General features: G+C 39.3%; 1 protein-coding gene across 2 annotated transcripts in view; it reads left to right on the forward strand.

Annotated features, from left to right (window-relative positions):
* Positions 1 to 27,057, forward strand: part of LOC138760468 (amino acid transporter heavy chain SLC3A2-like) — a 92,529-nt gene that overhangs the window by 49,953 nt on the left and 15,519 nt on the right. Inside the window, exons 6-8 of one of the 2 annotated variants that reach the window (XM_069931083.1) lie at positions 12,485 to 12,671; positions 15,617 to 15,698; positions 16,077 to 16,165. In XM_069931083.1, the coding sequence (XP_069787184.1) occupies positions 12,485 to 12,671; positions 15,617 to 15,698; positions 16,077 to 16,084 (277 nt within the window). In that variant the 3' untranslated portion in view covers positions 16,085 to 16,165. Of the gene's footprint in view, positions 1 to 12,484; positions 12,672 to 15,616; positions 15,699 to 16,076; positions 16,215 to 27,057 lie in introns of those variants that run through there. The other variant, XM_069931082.1, reaches the window with a different exon arrangement.

Here is a 27,057-nt window from a genome sequence, read left to right on the forward strand (position 1 = left end):
ACTTTTGATCACCTTTGGAGTCTGTAGTTGCCATTTTTCAACAGGAGGACCAGGGTTGTGCAACGTAAGTCAAAGGAGCCATTATGAGGCTGCAAAACAAGAATAAAACAGTAAGAAACCACCTAAACTGTTAAGAGCTCCATAATCGCAAAGGGACGGGTATTCCGAGGAAGTCCTCCACTGTTTATGACAGAAGAATTCTCATCATCATAATGAAGAAAAAATCCCTAACTTCTTTCTGACAGATGAGAAACACTCATCATGAGTCAGGTGTGGATATGTCAATGACTACTATCTGCAGAAGACTTCAATGGACAGAAATACAGAGGCTTTACTGCAAGATACAAACCAATAGAAATGTGATGGGTGGATTATAGTTTGCCAAGAAGTATTTAAGAATCTCCAGAATTCTAGATAAAGGTCTTATGGACAGATGAGACCAAGATTAACCTGTATTAGTGATGGCAAGAGCAAAGTGTGGAGGCGTAAAGGAGTTGCCCAAGATCCAAAGCCTACCACCTCATCTGTGAAACATGGTGATGGGAGTGTTAGGGCCTAGGCGTGTATGGCTGCCACAGGTACTGGTGCACTTATTTTCATTGATGCAACTGCTGATAGCAGTAGCAAAATGAATTCTGAGTTGTATAGAAACATCTGCTCAGGTTCAAGCAAATGCCTCCAAACTCATTGGACAGTTCTTCATCTGACAGGAAGACAATGATCCCAAGCATAGAGGTGGCACGGTTGGTGTAGTGGTTAGCACAATCCTATTATAGTGCCAGCGATTGGGACCGGGGTTCGAATCCCGCGTCATCTTTAATGTCCTCCCTGTGTGTCTGTGGGTTTTCCCCGGGGGTTCTGGTTACCTCCCACCATTTGAAGCATGCCGGACTTGTAGGTTAATTGGATGTAATTAGGTGGCACAGGCTTGTGGGCCAGAAACAGGAAAATTCTTGAATAGCCAAGTCAGTCACCTGATCTACATCCAATTGAGCATGCCTTCCATATGCTGAACAGAAAACTTAAATCAATAAGCCCCAGAAACAAGTAAGAGCTGAAGATGACTGCAGTAGCTGCCTGGCCGAGCATCACCAGAGAAAATGCTGAGCATCTATAAATCATAGACGTAAAGCAGTTATTGCATGCAAAGGATATGCAACAAAGTACTAAACATGACTACTTTAATATACATATCATTGCTATGTCCCAAATATTGTAGTGCCCTGAATTGAGGGGACTATGTATACAAAATGCTGTAATTTCTATTTTATATATTGGTCATCCTTTGGTTTGTAGAAGACACATTGTTGTGCAGTTCAACTGTGAACCACTGAAATGAATTGCACAACAGAAATTTGTGTGTGATGGAGTTTTAAATGGAACAGCCATTACACAGAGGCAATCCCACTCTCGGCAGAAGAGACCTTGATCCAGTGGGACAGACAACCATTACGGCTGAAGACCTCTCTTGCTGCATTGGATGATCAGGATGTCTAACTGTCTCGTCATGCTATTAACACTCCACACCAGCTGCTGGGCCTGCCTTCTTGACCGTTGGACCGTTACTTGGTTTCTTCTGCTCAATCCGCCAGGGCCAGACTTCACTCGCTGGGATAGATAGATCCCCTACCTCATCGGGGGTCGAAGACCCATCAGCTACCTCACCTAGTTTATCCCATCTGCCGAGACAGTTAACAAGGGTGTGGCTATAGCTACTTGGACCCACAGATGAGAGCTGAGCATCAGGTGGACAAGCTGCCCGAAAGGGCCACGACAGCCACCCACCCCCCCCCCCCCCCCCCCACCAGAGGTGCTGTCCCTCCCTAGATATATATGGTCAAACCAAAATGTATACAAATAACTATGAAAAAATCTGGAATGTACACTTTAATTACGTGAATTGTTTGATTACAAATTTAAAATGTTGGAGCACAGGGGCAAGTAAAGGAAAAAATGTCATTGCTCCAAACATTATGGAAGGATTTGTAAGTAAGTAAAAATTATTTGATTATTCCATATGACAACATCATCATTTTACCCATTGATTATAATTTACAACAAGATTAGATTAAAATTCTGTGAAAGGTTTTATGTTTTCCAGGAATAATTATATTGATCAAACATGGATTCAATTGAATCATGGGATTTCGCTTTTGAAGGCTCTTTGATTCCACAGCAATGAATAGAGCAGTCCCAGTGTCCCATTCTTTCACCACAGCTCTACAAATTACACTTTCACAAGTTCTTTTCCAATTCCCCTTTGAAGGCACTTATTAATGTTTTCCACCTCCCTTTTTTAGGCAATGAATTATTCTCTAACGCTCAGTGTTTATTCTTACATATCCCTTTACATTTTCCCAACAGTTTTAAAATGTATCCTCTGATCGAGGTAGAGGCAGTTTCCCTCTATTTACCTCATATAAACCATACCATATAATAACTCACATTTTTTTCAAATTATAATAATGCTCATTTTTTCAATTCCAACCTCATGAAAACTATCATTAATGATAGTTAATTTCATGTACTTTTCTCTGTCTTCTCTACCACTATTCTTGCAGTAATGTGGAAACCAAAATTGGATGCCACGTTTCAGTTGTGTTCAGATCAGTGTTTTTACAGATTAAATATAACCTGGGGTGGGGGTGCGTGGTATGATGGGATAGGGAGAAGACGTGGAAAAGACCTCTCCTGGCAGAACGTTTTAAAACACGTATAGAAGCTTTCAAATTACTTTAAAAACTGTGGATTGTATAGCTGAAGTACTTATCTAGTAACAATGAGGAAAACTAAAACTCAAACTGCCAAAAAAAAGCTATTAAACCAGTTACTACAACGGAGGAATCTCGGCCTACCTTATCAACGCAGCCTGCTGACTAGATTTCTTCACAACCTCGACACAACGCCAGTCTAGCGGTAAGGTGTATTCAACACCAGCGCTGACTTTGCGTCCGATCGTGCAAGATGGCGCCGGTGTGCAGCGTCGATCCACTCCCGACCAGGAAGATCAACTGCACATGTGCAACGCCCGAAAAAGTCCAGGCTGTGGGTGGACCCTATCTCCCCTGACTCAGTGATCCTAGGCTGTTGGGGGAGGGTATCTGCATCCATATTTGGGCTGAAGTGGCCTTTTTATCAACAGAGGAAGTGGAGTGGAGTAAGAAGAACAATATCAGATGGAAGAGAAAGAAGTAATACCTCAGGGTAGGCCTATGGTGAGGCAGATTTCTAAGTTTAAGTCTGGCCCTCACCAGTCAGATTTGCTTTCAACTGCTGATTTGGCTTTGCAAATAAGTCAAGAATTTTCTATTATGAAAGATCAATTTGCTGAAATGAAGGGGAAATATCATCAATTAAAATGGATGTGGCAAAATGTTTGAAAGCTGTGGATAAAATTCAAGATAAATTTAAGAAAATTGAAGAAGAATTTATTGACTGTAAAGATGATGGTGATCATTGCAAAGAGAAGGTGGGACAGATAAAGGATTCATTTACTGGTTGGGAAATTCAGAAGACTAATTTGTTGAAGAAAATTTATGCTTTGGAGAACCAAAGTTGGAGGGACAATGCTAAGGTAGTTGGTATTCCGGAATATTTTGAAGGTCCGGACCCAGTTCAGTTTTTTCAAAAGTAGATTTCTGAGGCTTTGGGAATGATGCATTTTCCAAATGGTCTGGAGTTGGACAGGGTTCATCAAGCAATACGAAGGAAGCCACTTTCAGGCCAAGCGCCAGATTCTGTTTTGATCTGTTGTTTGCGTTACCAGGATAGAGAACTGCTTTTGAGCCTTGCGGTACAGAATGTGAGAAATAATCAGGGTCCATTGCTTGTTAAGAATAATAGGGTATTTTTCTATGCCGATTTGAGTCAAGCTGTAATTAAATGTCGTAAAGAATTTAATTCGGCAAAAACTGTTCTGTGGAAGAAGGACTATAAATTTGCCTTTTGTTACCCTGCTGTACTTTGTTTTTTATGGAGATTATCAGTCTCAATAATTTTCTGATGATACTGAAGCTCTTGTTTTTGCTAATTCTTTATCCAATAATAAGTAGAGTCAAAATGCAGACAAGTTTCCTCAGCAGCTTGCTGTTGTTCCAAAAGAGAAGAATGGTAAACGAGAGATGGAATCTCAGCAGTTGATTGATATTGGTATCAATGATGATCAAGTTAATTGAGATTTGGAAGAGATGTTTTATACTTGCGAGGATTTTTTCCATTAAGTTTGATTGTTCTGTTTGTGGGGGTGGTCCATCTACTGACCCTGCCAAAGTCATCGGCCACTTTGTGGCATTTGTCACTTCTGCATAATTGAGGGAGGTAATACTATTGAGTATTTTTTTGTGTTGGGGTTTTTTTTCTATGGGGATTCTTTGTTTTTCTTTTCTTTCTTGCTGGAGATCTTCAGTTTTCTTTTGTATTGATGCCATAAGGAGGTACCTCACCATTTATGGTGGGATGGTTATAGACATATTCTATGGATAATTTAAATTTTACTACTTTTAATGTTAATGGGCTAAATAATCCAATTAAGAGAAAGAGTGTATTGGCCACGGGGGTGGTACCAAAGGATTGGAGGATGGCGCATGTGGTTCCTCTGTTTAAGAAAGGGTCCAAATGCAAACCTGGGAATTATAGGCCTGTAAGTCTGACGTCTGTGGTGGGCAAGTTGATGGAAAGTGTTCTGAGGGATGCTATTTACAAATTTTTGGAGGTACAGGGATTAATAGGGAGTAATCAGCATGGTTTTGTCAGGGGTAGATCATGCTTGACAAACCTGATTGAGTTCTTCGAGGGGGTTACAAAAAAGGTTGATGAAGGGAAAGCTGTGGATGTTGTCTATTTGGACTTTAGTAAAGCTTTTGACAAAGTTCCACACAGGAGGTTAGGAAAAAAGGTGGAGGCATTAGGTATAAATAAGGAGGTAGTGAAATGGATTCATCAGTGGTTGGATGGGAGGTGTCAGAGAGTAGTGGTAGAAAATTGTTTGTCCAATTGGAGGCCGGTGACTAGTGGAGTTCCTCAGGGTTCGGTCCTGGGTCCACTATTATTTGTTATATATATTAACGATCTGGATGTAGGGGTGGAGAATTGGATAAGCAAGTTTGCGGATGACACAAAGATTGGTGGTGTTGTGGACAGTGAGGTAGATTACCGCAGATTAAAAGGTGATTTAGGAAGGCTGGAGGTGTGGGCTGAGAAATGGCTGATGGAATTTAATACAGATAAATGTGAGGTGCTACATTTTGGAAAGGCAAATTTAAATAGGTCATATACATTGAATGGTAGACAATTGAGGAGTGCAGAGCAACAAAGGGATTTAGGAGTTATGGTAAATAGTACCCTCAAGGCTGATACTCAGGTAGATGGTGTGGTGAAGAAGGCATTTGGAATGTTGGCCTTCATAAATCGGAGTATTGAATTCAAGAGTAGGGAGGTTATGATGAAATTGTACAAGGCACTGGTGAGGCCAAATTTGGAGTACTGTGTACAGTTTTGGTCACCAAATTATAGGAAAGATATAAATAAAATAGAGAGAGTGCAGAGAAGGTTCACGAGAATGTTGACAGGATTTCAGGGACTGAGTTACAGGGAAAGGTTGTGCAGACTGGGGCTTTTTTCTCTGGAGCGTAGAAGATTGAGAGGGGACTTAATAGAGGTGTTTAAGATTTTAAAAGGGACAGACAGAGTAAATGTGGATAAGCTTTTTCAATTAAGAAAGGGGGAGATTCAAACTAGAGGATATGGTTTAAGATTGAAGGGGGAAAATTATAAGGGGAACATGAGGGGAAATTTCTTTACGCAGAGGGTGGTGGGGATGTGGAATGAGCTTCCGGCAGACGTGGTCGAGGCGGGATCATTGGTTACATTTAAGGAAAGACTGGATCGTTACATGGATAGGAGGGGACTAGAGGGGTATGGACCGGGTGCTGGTCAGTGGGACTAGGAGGGTGGGGATTTTCTATGGCATGGACTAGTAGGGCCGAACTGGCCTGTTCTGTGCTGTAAGTGGTTATATGTTTATATGGCTTATATTAAAAATTGAAGGTTGATATGGCTTTTTTGAAGGAGACCCATTTGGCTGAGAAAGAGCATCAAAAATTAAAAAGAGATTGGGTTGGACAGGTTATAGCATCTTCTTTTAATTCTAAAGCAAGGGGGTCACTATTTTGATTAACAAGAAGTTACCGTTTAAACTGGAGTCAGTTTTTGAAGCAGCTGGTAGATTTTTGGTTGTTAATTGTACAAATTTTTCTGAATGTTGGACTTCATTGAATGTTTATGCACTGAATATTGATGATGAACAATTTATGATGGATTCTTTTCTTAATCTAAGTCAAGCTTATAACAAAATTATGGTAGGAGGAGATTTTAATTGTTGTTTAGACATTATTGGACAAATCTCCTAAATCGGTAATTAGAACTAAAATGGCTAAGCAGTTAATGATGAAAATGAAAGATATGAATTTAGTAGATATATGGAGGAACTAAATGCTAAGGAAAAAGATTTTTCATTTTATTCATTTCATCATGATTCTTATTCTAGAATAGATTTGTTTTTAATATCTGCACAATTACAAGGTCGAGGTTTTAAGGCTGAATATAAATCTAGGGCTTTGTCTGATCATTGTTTGTTATTAATTACTTGTATTGCTTCAGAGAGAGTAGAGAATGTTAATTGTTGGTGATTTAATTCTTTCTTGTTGAAATATCCTGAATTTTGTAAATTTATAAGGGACTAAATTCAATTCTTTTTGAAAAAAATATAGTATAAGTTGATAGTAAATTTGTTTTGTGGGATGCTTTGAAGGCCTATTTGCGAGGACAAATTATTAGTTATTCTGTTAAAGTTAAGAAATGACAAATATCTGAACTAAATAACTTGGAAAATGAAATGGAGGTTTTGGAAAAAGATTTACAATGAGTTTCTACTGAAGATTTAAAAAAATTATAATCAGTTAATTTGAAATTACAGAATAATTTGTTAGAAACATAATTTTGAAAAATTAATGCAGAGAACTAGGCAGTGGTATTATGAGTTGGGGGTGAGAGCTCATGAAGTGTTAACACGGCAGTTAAAAACGAAACAGGCATCTGAACAATAAATGCTATTAGGCATCAAGTGAAGATTACATTTAAACCTCAAGAGATTAATGATGAGTTTCATATGTTTCATGAGAAATTGTATATTTCTGAGGTATCACAAGACGAGGTTATAATTGAAATTTTTTTTAATCCGGTTTATCTTTACCTTCTTTGAATGATAGGGATATTAAGGAATTGGATGCTTCTTTTACTGTTAAAGAATTAACTGATGCACTTCAGTCTATGCTGAGTGGTAAGCCTCTGGAGGATCATGGGTTTATTTCTGGATTTTATAAGGAATTTCAAGACTTATTGATGGAGGTCTTAAAAAGCCAAAAAGATTGGGTATTTTCTGGATTCTTTTTCTAAACCAATTATTACTGTTATTCTTAAGAAGGATAGAGACCCTCTGAAAGTGGGATCTTATAGACCTATTTCTTTGTTAAATGTGGATTATAAGATTGTAGCCAAGGTTCTGGCTAATAGATTGGCTAAATGTTTACCTGATTTGGTTCATATAGACCAGGCGGGTTTTATTAAGAATCGTTATTCAGCAGACAATGTTGTAAAGTTGATTTCATTAATTAATATTTCTCAGGAGTTATCTGACCAACCAATGGTAATTTCTTTAGATACAGTAAAGGCCTTTGACAGGGTGGAAAGGAGGTTTTTGTTTAAAGTTTTGGAAAAGTTTAATTTTGGGCCTCTTTTAATTGGTTGGATTAAGGCTTTATTTAAAAATTCCACTGTGAGAAAGGTGACAAATGGACAGGTGTCTTTACCTTTTACATTATCTAGATCCACCAGACTAGGCTATTCTTTGTCACTAGCTCTACTTGCTTTGGTCATTGAGCCTTTGGCTCAGATGATTAGGCAGGTAGTGCTATTAAAGGTTTAAATGATTGATCGTATTAAGTATTTAGGTATTATTATTAATAGTAACTATTATCATTTATTTGAATTGAATTATATACCTTTATTGTCTAGAATTAAGTATGATTTGAATCGGTGGAAGGATTTACCTATAATATTAATAGGACAGGTTAATTGTATTAAAATGAATATCTTTCCCCAAATTCAATATCTTTTTCAATCAATTCCATATAGGATCCCTCAGGATTTTAAAAAAGATTTGAATATTTTGGTGAGAAAATTTTGTGGAAAGATAAGATGGTGATTTCTCTTTGTAGAAATCAACTTGGAGATATGCATTATGAGGTTTGCAATTTCCTAATTTTCAAAATTATTATGAATCAGCTCAGTTGAAATTCATTAACAGAATGTTTCAAATGTACAACCACATGATATGGGCTGATATTGAATTATCTCAGATAGGTGAAAAGAGGATGGATCAATTTATCTATTGATGGAGTTCTCAGTTATGAAGTAATTACAATCTACTAGTGTTAAAACATTTGGTGGAATTATGGAACAAAAAGAATGAAATGATTGGTACCCAAGGCAAAATTTTGGCTAAACACCTTTGTTTCAAAATAAGCTTTTTCCCTTCACAGTGAATAATCAACTTTTGAAGTTGTGGGAGCAAAAGGGAATTAAATTGGTAGATGATTGTTATGAGGCAGATTATTTTATTTCTTTTCAAAGAATGAAAGAGAAATATGAAATATCTTCGAGTACTCTTTTTCTTATTATCAAGTTAAAACCTTATTCTTAGATAATTTTGGTCATTCTTTAAGACTTTCTAGAAGGTCCCAATTTCAAATTTTACTTACTGATAGTGGTAAGAAAGGATTTTGTATCTGATACGTGTGCCTTATTGCAGAATAAAATGCCTAAACCAGATATTGATAGAACTAGAGTGAATTGGGAGAAAGATTTGGGAATACCTATTTCTCAAGATGATTGGAGGTCTCTATGTGAGGATAGTATGACTAAAATTGTAAATGTAATTGGTTCATTATAATTTTATTCATCAATTATATTTGACTCCAGAGAAAGTGAAGAAATATAACTATGTTTTCTCTGATTTGTGTCTTAGATGTCATAAGGAAGTGGGTACCTTTTTACATTCGGTTGGTTATGTGAGACAGTTAAACCTTTTTGGAATAAAATCAAAGAGTTTTTGAAAGTTATGTTAAATTTAAAGTTTCACTTCACCCTAAGATATTTTTATTGGGTTATATTAAAACACTGATTTTGGAATTAAAATTAGATACATTTCAAATTGCTTTTTTAAGACTAGCTTTAGCAGTGGCTAGGAAATGTCTTGCAGTTACATGGAAAAATGAGACTAAATTGAGTATTCAACGATGGCATGTGGAGATGAGATCGTGTATTCCTTTGGAGAAAATAACATAATATATGAAATAATAATTTTTAAATTAAATCTTGGAGCCTGTATATGGAATATATGTGACCAAATTATTTATATTTTTTTCCATACATTGGTGGTGTGGTCCCAATCCATGGCAAATGATTGAATAAAATTGTTCTAGATCTCTTCTTTCTCTTTTTTCCCTGGATAGTTTGGAGGGGGGTTGGGTGAGTTGGGGGAGATAGGGGTGGGGGTTTTAAGGGATAAGATATTATGTATTCAATTGTACTTTGATTGTATGATTTATTATTGTTTATAAATAAAATTTTCAAAAAAATATATAACCCCAGAATTTTTGTTTTCCAAGGATCCCATATGCTTTAATACCACTATCTTAACATTCCCTTCTACTTAAGCACTTTCAAACAATTCTGTTCCTGCACATCCAATAGAGCCATGACTTTTAGTCAGTATCATCTCCTCTTGTTCCTTATGCCAGTTATCATTTTGCACTTCTCTGTAATAAATTTCATCGTCCACATCTGCCCATTTACAGATTTATCTGTCTTCTTGCATTCAAATATGATCCTAATGTTTTATCACATTTCAAAGCATGAGCCATCTAAAGATTTAGAATTTATATCATGCCCACCCATGTTTATGTCCAAAGATCAAAAAATGAACAATGGTCCCATTGTGGCCACTGGAATCGCAGTTGACATGACGAAATAACCACATAAGGTGTTTTTAGAGTGAATCAAAAAGATTAAAAGCAACCTTTTAAAAGCCAGAATCATGCACTGATGTCATCACACACTGATGTCACATGGCTGGTTCGATGCCCCCTGGGAGTTATATTATCACCAAGCCTTGTAAAATGTCATGATCTACCATCCTCCAATATGAAACAAACAACTATTTATCAATTCCTCCTTTTCTGTCTTTGAGCCCATTTCCCATACCTGGTGACAATAAAATGCAGATGCTTGAACAAAAATAAATACTACTGCAAATGTTTGGCTCATCAGGCAGTATATTTGAAAAGAGAAGAGGAACTTTGGCCTAAAGCATGAATTCTATTTCTTTTGGGATGGTACCACTAGTGAAGTGGTTAGCACAATGCTAGCAACCTGGTTTGAATCCAGCGCTATTTGTAAGCAGTTTGCATGTTCTCCCTGTATCTGTGGGATTTCTTCAGGAGTTTCATTTTCCTCCCACCCATCAAAACTAAGGGGTTGGGGGTTAATTGGGTATAATTGGGTGGCATAGGCTTGTGGACTGTACATCTAATTTAAATTTCATTTATCTTTATGAATACTGGCTGACCTGCTGCATACTTTCAGCTTTTTCTGTTTTGGAGTGACCCTTTAATTCTAAGGGCCTCGATTTTGCAAATTGCCCTTTTTGGGATTTCAGATTTCAAATTTATTGTCAGAGTACATACACATCACATACCACCCTGAGATTCCTTTTTCCTGTGGAGCAGCAGAATTACCCACTAATTGTTAGTGCAAAAAATAAACTGTACACAGTGTAAAACATGTAAACAAACAAGAACTCTAAACAGATAACGAATGTAAACAAACTGCGCAATACAGAGAGAACAAAAGAAAATCAATAATGTGCATAAGTAAGAATCCTTAAATGAGTCTCTGATTGAGTTTGTCATTGAGGAGTTTGATGTTGGAGAGGTAGCAGCTGTTCCTGAACCTCGTGTTGTGAGTTTTGTGACACCTAAACCTTTCCTGATGGCAGCAGCGAGAACAGAGCATGTTCTGGGTGATGATGGTCATTGATGATTGCTGCTGCTCTCTGGCGGCATGCTCTCTGTAGATGTACTCAATAGTGGGGAACGTTTTGCCTGTGATGTCCTGGGCTGTGTCCACTACCTTTTGGAGGGCTTAATGCTCAGGAGTATTGGTATTTCCATACAAGACCATGATATTGCCAGTCAGCACACTTTCTACCACACCTCTGTAGAAATTTGCCAGCATTTCTGATGTCACACCAAATCTTCGCGAACTTCTGAGGAGGTAGAGGCGCTGACGTGCTTTTTTCATGATACCATTAGTTTTTTGTTTTTCATCAAACACCTGATTATAGTGTTATGAACCACACATAACAAGCAGCAATAGTGTTTAATTTTAAACCACTAATTTTATTTTTTACTCTTAAACTATAGTCTTAACTCTTAAACTATCCTTAACACTAAATCCATCCCAAACTATGCACAGGTCATTATATCCAGGCCAAAATCTAGAAAGTTACTTCAAAGTTCAGTCTTTTAAATTCAGTGTTGAAGTGTAGGCCTTTGGAATTTAATGCCCAAAATTAGCGTTGAACTGATGGGGAGACTGGAGTTGTGGCTGCTACAGACTCATGAATTGTTCTTGCGTTGCCTTTGAAGAAATGTCCATCCATGTGAGCTGTGATCATAACACTCCTGATCCTTTTGTAGGCAAGACTCGAACTGGGCGACCTCCACGAAGCTTCCGAGACCCTGGCACCGGTCTCTCCAAGTAATTTCACTGCTAGCCACACTTAAAATGAATCAGTCTCTCCAAGTGACCTCCACTGTTTGACACAGAAGCATGCTTTGCTCTGAATTGTATAAAAATAGCTGGCCACAAGATCTGGTTCAGAGCTGTTTTCACTCCACCCGTCAGAATGATTCTCCCTTTCAAAATCACAATGTCTTTGCAAATGTATCGAATCTGGAACAGACTGTGGCAATCCTTCCTTCAGTTCTTCCAGTGTATCGAATTTTCGCTGGGCTGTGACTCGCGATGGGGCTTATGTTAAATGTTAACTGTGACCATTCTGTTCCTCCTGTCTATACTGTCCCTTATGGTGATCCATTTTACTAAAACAGGAACTAGTAATAATAGTTATTAGGCTTTTCTCATGTAATACATCTGATGGAGTTCCTGGATAGCTGACACTGCGCATGTAACTGTTCTCTTAAAACTGAGAAAGCTAAAAAGCATGAGAGAATTGTGAAGTATAAATTTGAAATTTATGACTTCAGACATGATTTTGTTCAGAAAGTTGAGGCAATCAAATTTTATAGAACTTGTAAAAAATATGTTTGTGATAACAATACATGTAACACTTGTTTTCTTTCAGAATATTTATTATTGGCACCAATATGGAAAAATATGACTATTTCGCTTCAGTTCTCGTGAATGTTCATGGAGTTATAATCTTTGTTTATTATCTGAGTGCTGTGCTGAAAACCTCTAAAATAACTGAAATAGCCTTAATATTAAATGATTATTATCAAATAGTGCAGAATGAGTGGTCCGGCTTTAGTGTAAGTATTCTAAAATGTATGCATATTTATTTGTAAATATAGTACCGGTAGCTTTATTTCTGAAATCGTATGTTCAAAGATTGGCACTTGCTTTATCATGTACTGGATAGAGTCATAAAGGTTTACAGTATGGAAACAGGCCCTTTTCCCCCAACTCCTTCAAGCTGTTGTTCACACACGTTATCTAGTTTTCCTGTCTTTGGCCCATACCTTTTGAAACTTTTCCATTTTAATGTACCTGTTTAAATGTTTTGTTGGCATTGCAATTGTAGTTGTCCCTAACACTGCTTCTGTCAGCTTGTCCCATATAACCACCATCTCTGTGTGGAAAAAGATGCCCTGAGGTCCTTTTTAATTTTTCCCGCCTGGTTTTAGATTTCTGTGCCCAGAGAAAGAAAAGATTATGTATATTTTCTTTATCTATCCCCCTCATAACATTATATATTTCCATATGGTTTCCCCTCAGCCTCCTACTATCCAAGAAGAAGAGTCCCAGCTTATTCAGCCTCTGCTTATAATTCGTCCACAGTCCCAGTAACATTCTTGTGAAGCTTTTTTGCATTCTTTCCACTTTCTACAGCTGAGTAATTAGAACTGTGCACAATACTCCAAATGTGGTCTCACCAGCGGCTTATGCAGTTGTAATATGATGTCCCAACGCTGTACTCAATGTCTTGACCAATGTAGGCAAGCATCTCAAACACTTTCTCCGCACTTACTGTTTGTTCATTTTCATGGAACTATGCTCCTATACATCTAATTTTCTCTGTTCTATGGTACTCTCCTGGTCTCTACCATTTACTTTGTAAATCCTAGTTTAACCTACCAAAGTGCAGGACTTTACACTACTCTGAGTTAAATTCCATCTGCTATTCCTTGGCCCACTTTAGAAGTTCATCTAGATCCTGTTATAATTTCTAATAATCTTGTTTACTGTTCATCATACCACCAATGTAGGTATCAACCAGAAACATAATTGCATTGTCCTACAAGCTGTAAATGTAGATAATGAACAACAATGGTCATGACATGAATCCCTGCAGAACACTACTGGTCACAGGTCTGAATAACAAACATCCACCGTTGCACTTTAGAACCAGAGAACAATACAGCATAGAAACAGACCCTTGGCGCTTTTAGTCTGTGTTCACTGTTACCATTTACCCAATTGTGTATCCAATTTGCCAGCTTACTCTGGATCCCATGCAATATGATATTCTAGATCAGCCTATGATGCGGGATCTTATCAAAAAAGGCATTGTTAAAGTCTATATAGATGATGTTTACTGTCCTACCCACATCAATCTTTTTTCTTATCTCTTCAAAAAACTCAATCAAATTTAAGATAAATTACTTTCTATGCACATAGCCATGCTAACTCTCCCTAATCAGTTCTTTCCAAATCCATTTAAATCTTGTCTCCTTGGATAACCCCATCCACCAGCCTATTGTTCCCTTGTTTGTCCTTGCTGCTTAAATAAAAGCTCAACATTAGCCACTCTCCGGTCTCCATATTATTAACCATGGCTAATTATGATATCAATATTTATGCAGGCCTCTTGCAATTTCTTACTTGGATTGCTACATTATCCTAGGATGCACTTCAGTGTTCATTATGATGTTTTTTTGGTCATACGCATGCGTTAAGTATAAAGTACAGATTTACTGTGATGCATTTAATGTTTATTTTTAAGGCACAATATATTTACCAAAACTCAATGCATTTTGGTGTACAACCTGGTATTGGCAAAAAAAAATCCCAGAATCTTAGAGACCTGAAATTCTAAAACTTCCTATCCCATCTAATTCCACTCTTAGCCCTCTACTTTCTGTCCACCCCCACCATTATATATCTACCTTTCAAAAAAGTAGCAAAAGGTTAAAATAAAAACAATTGGGTTTCTTCTTCACAGTTTGATAAATGTGTGGGTATAATGATGTAAATAAAATCCTGGGCGGTTTGGTTTTAGAATAAAAACCTGTCTCATTCAGTCACTATAAAATAAAGACCCTATTAAAAATGTTTTTCCCTCCCCTTCCCACCTTCCATCGGTCCCTCTATGAATCCCTCATCCACTCACCCCTCTTGGAACCTACCCCTGTAATCACAGGAAGTCCTACTCTTGCACTTACGCCTCCTCCCTCGCTACCATTCAGGGCCCCAAACAGTCCTTCCAAATGAAGAAACATTTCATTTGAGTATCTGCAGGAGTCATCTTCTGCATCCAGTGCTCCCATTGTGGCCTCCACAACATTGGAGAGACTGGATGCACCCTGATTTAGTGTGCATTTTTCTGTCTCACTGGGAGATCATTTCACTGAACACCTTCACTCAGTCCACTGCAATAGCAGGGACCTCTCATTGGTCAACCATTTCAATTCTGTGTTTCACTCCCACGCCGACATGTCTGTCCATGGAATCATGTACTGCCAAACTAATGTCAGCCACAAATGGGAGGAACAACACCTAATATTCTGTCTAGGCACTCTCTAACCAGATGGCATTAATATCAACTTCTCTGGTTTCTGTTAGACTTCTCCCCTGTTTATCTGTTTTTCCCTATCCCTCTGTCTCCTTTCAACCAGCTCATAAACCCCATTCCCTCTCCATTCAGAGAGATATGCCCTCCCCCATCACTTCCCAGATTTTTTTCTCTTCTCTCCTCTAACCCATATTCATCTATGCTTGTGGGCCTCTGCTCCTCCCCCTACGATTTTATTCAGGTGCCTGCATGCTTTTAGTTCATACGCAGACTTAGAGCTTAGGTCTGAAATGTTGGTCACATATCTTTGCTACAAAAGGAATAACGCATGTCTTGCTAAGTTTCTCCAGTGCTTTTGTGTATAGCCTACAATCACAGCATCTGCAGATATTCTTTTAATCCCATTGGAAATGTTTTTTTTTGTGTGTTTATCAGATATGAACTACGTTTTTCTCCATGTAGGGTACTGCTAGTAACCACAGATACAAGACTGAGGAAACGATAGGCTTTAATATACAGAAGAACCTTGCTGGCCCGGATCCAGGTATAGGAATGGTGGGAAGGGAGAGGTGGCTTGACCTTTATGGCCCAGGATCACAAGGGAGGAGTCATCCATGGGTGGGCCAGCTCCATATATACAGTAGACAATGATAACTATATACAGTGGAGGAAACATATCACCACACTTCACCATTGCATTTTTGGAAGAAGTGTTTACAATGAAGCCCAGTGAAATATTGACATTCTATGTCAAAATGCAATACACAAAAGTGCTGGAAAAACGTTGCAGATCACGCAGCATGTATTTACTTCCACTACAGTCACACCTTGCTTCCTTGCACTTTAATCACAGCATCTGCAGACTTTCATGTTTAACTGCATTCTGTGGAAATATATTTTTTATATAAATCTTTTCTTGTAGCTCAGTGAAGGACATATTGCTTCTATGATTCTTCAAAAACATGAAAATAACTTCAACTTGTACGCAATACTTTTATTTACAATGCCTGGAACTCCTTTATTTTATTACGGCGATGAGATTGCTCTCAAGAACTATAAGGTAACAAAAGTTCTATGATTGTGATAAGACCATTGTAAAGTTTAAGACATTATTCTTATTATTAAATTCAGTGCTGGTTAAAATGTGGTTTTATATGTAAAAGAAATTGTAATATCCTCCAATGCGATGGGACACATCTAAATATGCTAGATTTACGAAAAAGTTTCCTTGGATTTCACCAGATGTTGATCCATTCCCACCAACTGTTGGTGTATGTATGAATATTTTGCTTTTAAAAATCACTTTGTAATAAAATAATTTAATTAGTTTACATATGGTCAACCATTCTTCAAACTATGTTCAAAATAATTACAAAAACTTAAGAGTGTTAGCATTCATTGTGAGTAATGGCTATGATTATAAGAACTTAAGTAAAACATAGATATTACAGCGCAGTACAGGCCCTTCGGTCCACAATGTTGTGCCAACCTATATACAGTACCTACCAAAAAAATCTAAACCCTCCTTATCTCGTAACCCTCGATGTTTCTTTCAACCATGTGCCTATTAAAGAGTCTCTTAATTGCCCAAATAATTCCATCCTCCAGCACCAACGCTCTGGCAATACATTCCAGACACCAACCGCTCTCTGTGTAAACAAAAAAAAATTTGCCCCTGATGTCTCCCCAAAACTTTGCTCTCTTCATTTTGCACAGCGGTCCTCTGGTATTTGCTATTCCAGCCCTGTCTACCTTATCTATGTATCTCATAAATTTGTAGACCTCCATTAAGTCACCTCTCATCCTTCTTCGCTACAAAGAGAAAAGCTAACCTTGCCTCAGAAGACATGTTATCCAATCCAGGCAACATCCAGGTAAATCTCCTCTGCATCCTCTCCATAGCTTCCATATCTTTCCTGTAACCAGAACTGGACACAATATTCTAAGTGTGGTCTTACCAGAGAGGTATAGAGATGCAACATAACCTCATGACTCCTGAACTCAATACCTGACACATGAAGGCCAGGATACCATAAGCCACCTTAACTATTCTATTGTAGGGACTGCTCAATACATGCTGCACAATTGGCAGCGGCAGTAAGCTGCACCACTCAATGCTCGTGTAAGTATTCTGCAACTAAACTATCAATCTGTTCTGCAGCTTGAGAGATCTATGGATTTGGACCCCAAGATCCCTCTGTTCTTCCACACTGTTAAGTATCCTGCCTTTAACCATGTACTCTGCCTTCAAGTGTGACCTTCCAAAATGCATCACTTCATCTTTGCTGGATTGTACACTTTTCTGCTCAACACTGCATCCTGTCTATATCCTGTTGTAACCTACGACAACTTTCAAAACTATGAACACAAGGAAGATATTAGAGGAAGGATTTTTACCCAGTGAGTGGTTGGTGCGTGGAATGCATTACCTGGGTCAGTGATGGAGGCAGGTACTACACATTGGTGAAATTCAAGATACTACTAGACAGGCATATGGATGAATTTAAAGTGGAGGGTTATTTAGGAGGCAGGGATTAAGGGTCAGCACAATATTGTGGGCCGAGGGGCCTGTGTTGTGTTCTATCTATCTAAAATATCCTGTCAGGTCCCTTGTGTCTGGGCAGCATTCATTAAGAACCTGGTTTATCTTCATTTTGGCATTCTTTCCTATGTTAATCGCACACCTTGATTCCTTTGAATTCTAATGTTTAGATGGTTTATATTTTGATTATACTCACCAGCCAAGTCTCCACAGGCCTCTTGAGTAGGGATTTCTGAAGATTCTTTCTTTCCCCATGTGCAAAAATGTCTTCTTCATATTATGTGGCTGATACCTTGTCTTGAATTGTTTTTGCATATTTTATTTAATTTTTTTCTATACATGTAACTAATAAACCATTAGACAATACAGTAAAAGTTTAAGCTGAAGAGAATTTCATTCATTACATGATGATTATAACCCCTACCCTTCCCTCCCCCTCCCCCTCAAAAAATATATCAACAAATGTATATAGCAATATAAAATTGGAAAGAAAAGAATAACATCAAGGTTTGCATGGAGTATCACCCCTCAACACACTGGAATTCAACAGAGTTTGTATTGTCATTTTAAAGAAGAAGGTGGTTAACAAGGTCTTAAGAGGCTGGAAGAGTATTTCTACATATGGATACCTAAAATTTGCATATTCGCTCCAAATTTGCAAAAATACAATGTTTTTATTTCCCAAATTATATGTAATTTTCTCCAAAAGAATGCAGATTTGAATTTCTGCATTCCATCTTCCCATATCTAAATATGAGTCTGATTTCCAAGTCACTGCAATATATTTCCTTGCTTCTGCCAATGCTACTTTAACAAATTTCATTTGCTATATTGATAATTTCATCTTGGGTCTTGTTCCTTCTATATTCCACAATAATATATCTGATTTACTGGAAATATAATACCTGTAACTTGTTCTAAAAAAAAATCCTTAGATCCACCCAAAATGGAGCATAACCAAGTTGAGTGCAGGAAAGTACCTATCTCCTCACCACAGCTGAAACATTGGTCAGACAAATCTTTGATCCCTGATTCAATCAGTTTTGCAATGGATATGGGTTGATGATTTGAAACCCTTTTTATGATGGATAATTTGTGATCAGTAGTGTACTGCAGGAATTGATGCAGGGACTCTTGGCTGTATGTTATACTATATTAAAAAATAAATGTAAAAAATATAATCACAAAATTAACAGATGATGCCAGGTAGTTCAGCATCAAAACAATATTGAAGAATAGGTAAGAAGGGCAGAGATATGGCAGATAGAACTTGGTCATAAAAATTATGAAATGATATCTTTCAGCAGGAGCAAAAGGTTAGGAGGTACATTGGTGAAATTCAAGAGATTACTAGACAAGCATATGGATGGATTTAAAGTGGAAGGTTATATGGGAGGCAGGGTCTAAGGGTTGGCACACATCTTGGCCTTCATAAATCAAAGTATTGAGTACAGGAGTTGGGATGTAACGGTGAGGTAATATAAGACATTGGTGAGGTCAAATCTGAACTATAGTGTGCAGTTCTGCTTGCCGAACTACAGGAAGGATATCAGTAAAATTGAAAGAGTGCAAAGAAGATTTACTAGGATGTTGCCAGGTCTTCAGTAGTTGAGTTACAGAGAAAAATTTAATGGTTAGACTTTATTCCTTGGGACATAGAGGAATGAGGGGAGATTTAATAGAGGTTTACAAAATTGTGAGAGGTATAGACAGAGTAAATGCAAGTGAGTTCTTTCCACTTAGATTAGGAGAGATAAATACAAGAGGGCATGGCTTTAGGGTGAAACGTTTAGGGGAACTTTTAGGGAGTGGTGGGAATGTGGAATGAGTAACCATCTGATATGGTAAATGTGGGCTCACTCTTAAGTTTTAAAAGTAAACTGGATAGATACATGGATGATGAGGTCTGGAGGGTTATGGAATAGGTCAGTGGGACTAGCGATATGATGCTCTCAGCACAGATTAGAAGGGCCAAATAACCTGTTTTCTGTGCTGTCATGTTCTATGGTTCCATGTATAGTGATTTATTTTGGAGTGGAGGGACCTTGGAAGTACTTTGGAGTGGAGGGATCTTGATATACACACCCAAGGATTGGATGCCTGCCATCATTAACTGGAGCATAAAATATTGGAGCAGTGAGGTTAAGGTCCAGCTATGCAGCTGGAGAACTGTGTGCAGTTCTGGTCATTGCATTTTAGTATGGTTATGAATATGGTGGAGAGGATGCAAAGAAGATTCAGCAGAATGTGCCTGGGATGGACCATTGGAATTATGAAAAATGTGGTTTTGTGGGGTCTGCAGTGTTTCCAGAGGAGCGCCGGTCCCGGTGTCATCAACCATCTAGGCAGCACCATGCCTGTCGCGGCTTTCCTCAAGAAAGAAAACATACGGTCATGAGGTGTCATGTTAGTGGAGTGTAAGGCCTTTGGTAACACATCTTGCCCCCTTGCCACTGGTAGGTCTTTTGCCTTTAAGGTCAGTAGGACAGTTTTCCAGATAGTGGCATTTTCCCTTTCTACCTGCCCATTACCTCTGGGGTTATAACTTGTGGTGCGAATGGTCGCGATGCCTCTATCTCTCAGGTACTGCTGGACCTCAGCACTCATAAAGGCGGCACCCCTATCTGTGTATATATAGCTGGGGTATCCACTCATGCTGAAAATGGATTGTATGCACTTTATTACTGTGGCTGCGGATACGTCGGGACACGGAATAGCAAAAAGGAAGCGTGAGATTCGTCTATGGGATTAAAGAAATAGACGTTCCTGTCATAGGAAGGGAGCGGGCCCTTAAAGTCGAGGCTAAGGCATATCAGCATGGCTTTATCCAGTCAGTGAAACTGGGGTTTGCACTCCGCACAAATGGGGCAGACCCTGCTTATCGTCTGTACCTCCTCTACCGAGAATGGGAGATTTTGGGTCCTTATGAAATGGAACAGTCTAGCGACTCCCAGGTGGCCCAGTTCATTGTGCAAGCTCTGCAGCTGGGACATGTGGTTGAGGGCTGCATAGGTGCTCCTGGACAGTGCATCTGGGGGCTCGTTGAGCCTCCCTGGACGGTATAGAATGTCGTATCTATACGTACACAGTTCTAACCTCCAACGCAGGATTTTTTAATCATTTTTTTATCTTCCCCCCTGTTCTGGTTATCAAACATAAAAGCCACAGATCATTGGTCCGTGGCAAGGGTGAACCATTTACATGCCAGATAATGTCTTCAGTGCCTTACCGCTTCCACAATGGCTTGAGCCTCCTTCTCCACTGCTGAGTGTCTTACCTTGGACCCCTGTAGGGTCTGCGAGGAAAAGGCTATCCGTCACCCCTCCTGGTTCAGAGTGGTAGTTGAGGCATCAGTCTCTACCTGAAAAGTGATCGTTTCATCTATGGATCGCAGGGTTACTTTTGCAATCAGATCCCTAATCTCCGTGAAGGCTGAGGCTGAGAGGAAAAGTTGAGGCTTTTATGAGTGGATGAGCCCTGTTGGCGTAGTGCATAACATGCAAAAAGTCCCAAACATCTCTTTAAGGTTTTCTGTGAGTGTGGAACTGGGAGGACTAGAAGCGAGCGCATGCGGAAAGGGTCCGGGCTGATTTCTCCGTTCTGCACCACATAACTCAGGATGGCCAGTTTCCTAGTGCTAAAGACACATTTATCCCTATTATACATTAGATTACATTCCTTTGCTAGCTGAAAAAAATGTTGAAGGTTAATGTCATGGTCAGCTTGTGAGTGCCTGCAAATTGTAACATTGTCCAGCTATGGGAACACCGCCTGGAGTTGCTACTCGTCTACAATGCAGTCCATCTCCCGCTGGAACAGGGATACCCCATTGGTGATGCCAAAGGGGAGGCGGAGGAACTGATACAGCCGGCCGTCTGCCTCGAACGCTGTGTATATGCGGTCATTCTCTCTAATAGGCAACTGGTGGTACGTTGCCTTGAGAATTATGGTCGAGAACACTTTATACTGAGCAATGCTGTTTACCATGTCCGCAATACGTGGTAGTGAGTAGGCATCCAGCTGCGTAAATTTGTTGATCGTCTGACTAGTCCACGACCATGCGCCGCTTCTCCCCTGACTTCACTACAACAACCTGTGCTCTCCAGGGGCTGGAGCTTTTCTCTATAATGCCCTCCTGCAGGAGTCTGCGGACTTGTGCTCTAATGAACTCTCTGTCCCTTGGGTTGTACCTCCTGCTCTTGGTGGCTATTGGGGTGGAGTTGGGAGTGAGGTGAGTGAATAGTGGGGGGGGGAGGTTCTGTATTCGGGGCTGTCAGGCTACAGTGTTGCCTGTTCTTAAGGAGCAGTGGGGGAAGTTGCCCATTACGTACCATCATGATGCTTTTCAATTGGCCCTGGAAGTCCAGCCCCAGCAAAACGGGAGCATAGAGGTGTGGGAGAACTAGCAACTTAAACTCTTCATACTCTGTGCCCTGTATTTCCAATGTGACCCTGCAGAAATGTTTTACTTTGGCTACATGTATGTTAGACGCTAATAAAATCTGGTGGTCAGTCGGGTTCGTGTTTAGAGCAAGGCGTTCTACCAGCCCCTGATCTATGAAACTTTCCTTACTCCCGCTATCCATCAAGCAATTTACTATCAACCTATTAACTTTAATACTAACAGTAGCATCCGATAAATTGTGTGGACTCACCTGATTCAAACACAGAGAGGCCAGCATGGCACGCCCTCCGTCCTGGTAGTACTTGGCATCCTGGTTGTAGTAGCACTCTGTATTGTATTCGTCCCCTGATAGTGATGTCCTCTGTCCAGCGTCCTTTGCCCAAGATGGCCGACAGCACATGACACTCTGCTTCTGCTTGCCTGAGGAGGAAGAAGAAGAGCTTTCCTGCCTCTAATTTGCATGAGAAAGGGCTTTGACGGGAGCCTTGAGGCTTCTACAGAGTCGCATAATGAACAGTACTTTTCCCTAACTGGGCAGTGACCTCTGAGGTGCTTGGGCTGCCAGCAAAAAGGGCACTTGGAGTGCTCCAGTGGGGCTGCTGCTGCTATGTGCTGCCCTTTATCACTCATATTCCTCTCCCTGTGAGGGTCTATCGAGTCCAGGAGTGAGTACTAGTTCTCTCCTAGAGTCCTCCAGAGCTTCCGCAATAGTTTCTGCCTCTTCCAGCCCAACTATCCCCTTTTTCAGCAGCCTTTGTCTGATTTCGGTAGATCTGATCCTGTCCCTTACAAGGTCATCCGCATCCTCTTGGTCTGATACTGCTTTAAAAGTACAGGCCTTTGCTAAGTCTTTTAGCACAAGTATAAAATCTCTAACAGGCTCCCCTGCTTGCTGCAACCTGGTCATAAGCCGGTGCCTAGAGTGTAGTTCACTGTGCCCTCTATTATAATGTCTCTGTAGGGTGCTCATCGCCTCTTGGTACGATTTAGCATCTTGTATAAGCAAGTACGAGCGACCCCCAGCTGAGCTAACAGTAGTATTAGCATCTCCTCTTCTGACGCTCCTTCAACCCCTGTGTAATTTAAAAAACATCTCTGCCATCGGCCGAAGTACATGCTTGCCCCAGGGGTTCTGGGGACCAGCTCCAGCCTGTCGGGCGTCAGCGCTTGGCTAAATCTAAGCCTCTGATTTGGTGGCTGGGGTGGCGTACTGAGCCTGATCCCTCTTCCACATGGTCACCCGATCCTGCAGAAAAATGGGGGATCAGGGATAGTTGGGGGTAATCCATCCCCGCAGTCCTAGCGATAAATCGTGATCGGGAGAATGACTTGCTGTATGCCTTCCACTTGCGCTTGATGCGATTCTTGGTTATAAACTAGGAACCCAATGGGTTGCATGGCCAGTCCCAGTCCCGGTGAATTAGCTAACAGGCGGGGCTCTTGGCCGCTCTTTACCTGCTCCGGGATACCTATGTCACTCATGTAGTCCACGACGACCACTGGGTGAGTCCCAATCTCCCGCGATTTCGGTCCTGCAACTCTCCATCCTTTACGTCCAGTCCGTACTTAGCGGCATGTGCGCAGGAGCCATCCCCATTTCTTGGTCCCTAAGCCAGGCCTCGGAGGAGTCAGGAGCATTGGCGAGGGCAGAAGTAACATCCATTCTGGATATATATTAGCCTATTAAAACTAGCGTTTTACTTGCACTCTGTCTCGTGTGGTTGATGCTAGTTACCATCTCGCACCAACCCTCTTTTCAATCTTCTTCAGCATGATGCTGAACCAAGCCATGAAAGACCCCAACAATGAAGACGCTGTTTACATCCGGTACCGCACGGATGGCAGTCTCTTCAATCTGAGGCGCCTGCAAGCTCACACCAAGACACAAGAGAAACTTGTCCGTGAAATACTCTTTGCAGATGATGCCGCTTTAGTTGCCCATTCAGAGCCAGCTCTTCAGCGCTTGACGTCCTGCTTTGCGGAAACTGCCAAAATGTTTGACCTGGAAGTCAGCCTGAAGAAAACTGAGGTCCTCCATCAGCCAGCTCCCCACCATGACTACCAGCCCCCCCACATCTCCATCGGGCACACAAAACTCAAAACGGTCAACCAGTTTACCTATCTCGGCTGCACCATTTCATCAGATGCAAGGATCGACAATGAGATAGACAACAGACTCGCCAAGGCAAATAGCGCCTTTGGAAGACTACACAAAAGAGTCTGGAAAAACAACCAACTGAAAAACCTCACAAAGATAAGCGTATACAGAGCCGTTGTCATACCCACACTCCTGTTCGGCTCCGAATCATGGGTCCTCTACCGGCACCACCTAGAACGCTTCCACCAGTGTTGTCTCCATCCTCAACATCCATTGGAGCGCTTTCATCCCTAACGTCGAAGTACTCGAGATGGCAGAGGTCGACAGCATCGAGTCCACGCTGCTGAAGATCCAGCTGCGCTGGATGGGTCACGTCTCCAGAATGGAGGACCATCGCCTTCCCAAGATCGTGTTATATGGCGAACTCTCCACTGGCCACCGTGACAGAGGTGCACCAAAGAAAAGGTACAAGGACTGCCTAAAGAAATCTCTTGGTGCCTGCCACATTGACCACCGCCAGTGGGCTGATAACGCCTCAAACCGTGCATCTTGGCGCCTCACAGCTTGGCGGGCAGCAACTTCCTTTGAAGAAGACCGCAGAGCCCACCTCACTGACAAAAGGCAAAGGAGGAAAAACCCAACACCCAACCCCAACCAACCAATTTTCCCCTGCAACCGCTGCAACCGTGTCTGCCTGTCCCGCATCGGACTTGTCAGCCACAAACGAGCCTGCAGCTGACGTGGACTTTTTACCCCCTCCATAAATCTTCGTCCGCGAAGCCAAGCCAAAGAAAGATATGTACAGCTAGGCCTTTGCATCTCTGCAAGCCTAGGCCAGAATGAAGGAGAATGAACTGCAACTGGTTTATATAGACAAGGTCACCAGGTGGTGGCCCTTGGTGACCTAGTGGTGTAATAACATACCACCACATATATATCCATAATTTTCCCCCCCTCACCCCTTCCCATATTACCCCTAACCCCTAAGAAAAAGTAAAAGAGATTGTCAAAAATACTTACACAACTTCAAATCAACAAATGTGGAGCTGAAAAATCACCATTGGGATAAGTTATTAAGAGTTCTAAATCTTCAAACGAACATATTGTAAATGATATTTATTATGTAAACTATGTTTTTTTTTCAAGTCGATAGCATACTCAGTATGCTATCTTTGCATTCCTAAATCTGTATCTGATTTCCAAGTAATGGCTACACACTTCCTAGAAATAGTTAAAGCTAATTGTAGAAATTCTATTTGATACATAATCAATCTTAATTTAAGTCTAACCATTTTAATAATACCCAATAAAAATAACATCGGATCAAGCGAAAGTTTTACCTTTAATATTTTTTCCAAAAAAGGTTTAACGTTAGAACATTGCTAACTAGGATGAAGAAAATGAACCTATTTCTCAACCACATCTGAAGCATAAATCCGATAATGTTAAATTAAGTCTTTTTAATTTTTGAGGAGTTAAGTATAATTGATGTAGAAAATTATATTGTACATTAATAATTTTCATCATATTATCTTTACATTACTGTTTCCAATTATTCTCATCTATCTTCCTATCTAAATCAATTTCCCATATCAATTTTGATTTATGAATACCTAACAGGTGCTTTTCTTTGAAGTAATTTATGCATTTCTAAAATGAATTTATTTATATCCCCCTTAGTAATCAATATTTCTAATTCACTCTGTCCAGGTAATCTTACATTTTGACCTAATTTATCAATTTTAAAAATCCATAACCTGATAATAACAAAAATAAGTATTATTTGGAACATTAAACTTCTTCTTATTTGTTGAAAAGTAATAAATTTACTAGCTTCAAAACAATTTTCTATTGTTTTAATCCTCATTTGATTCCAAATCTTAAAAAGTTGATTATTCATAATAAAAGAAAAACATTTATTTTTATATAAAGGCATTTTATGGAAAATCAAACCTTTTCCACCTAACTCATAATCTATTTTACTCAATTAAATGTTACAATGTAGGTGCATCCTTAGTGCCTATTAATAATTTTGAATTCCATTTTTAAATAAATTCTTGCATATAAATTTCATCTATTTAACTTAATTTTATTTTAACCTAAGTTAAAGATTTCTCTAAATCAAGCATTCCATTAATGAACTTCAATTGAGCATCTTTATAATAGTTCTCAAAATGTGGAAGTTGTAGATCTCCTAATTCAAACATCCAAGTCAATTTTTCTTGACAAACTCAAGCCAGCTTCCCATTCCATAAAAATGTACTAATAATTGAATTTAAATCATTTAAAAATTTCTGAGGTGTACCACAATGAATAAATTGAAAAAGATATTGAATCCTTGGAAAAATATTAATTTTAATACAGTTTACTCTACCCATTAGAGTTATAGGTACATAATTCCATCTATTTAAATCATCTTTAATTTTATTAAATTATGGTAAATAATTAATCTGTATAAATTATCCAATTTTAAAAAAATCAATTTTAGTCCCTAAATATTTAATTCCATTATATAATCATCTAAATTGGGCAATTTGTTTACATTGATTATAATCCCCATAAACCAATGCCATAATTTCACTTATATCCCAATTAATTTTATACCCTGATATTTCACCATAATTCTCCCAATCTCATACACAAAGCAAAGAATTCTTAAGATCTGTTGTATAAATCAAAACATCATCAGCAAATAAATTAATCTTAAATTTCTCACTGCTAGGTTTAATTCCTTTAATATTAATATCTTATTAATTGTGCTAAAGGTTTAATTGCTAAAACAAAGATTGAGATAATGGACATCCTTGTCTAGTCAATGGAAAAGCTTAAGAAATTTGTCTATAAGTCACAACTTTAGC

This window comes from Narcine bancroftii, chromosome 4 (assembly GCF_036971445.1).
Source record: "Narcine bancroftii isolate sNarBan1 chromosome 4, sNarBan1.hap1, whole genome shotgun sequence".
NCBI lineage: Eukaryota > Metazoa > Chordata > Chondrichthyes > Torpediniformes > Narcinidae > Narcine > Narcine bancroftii.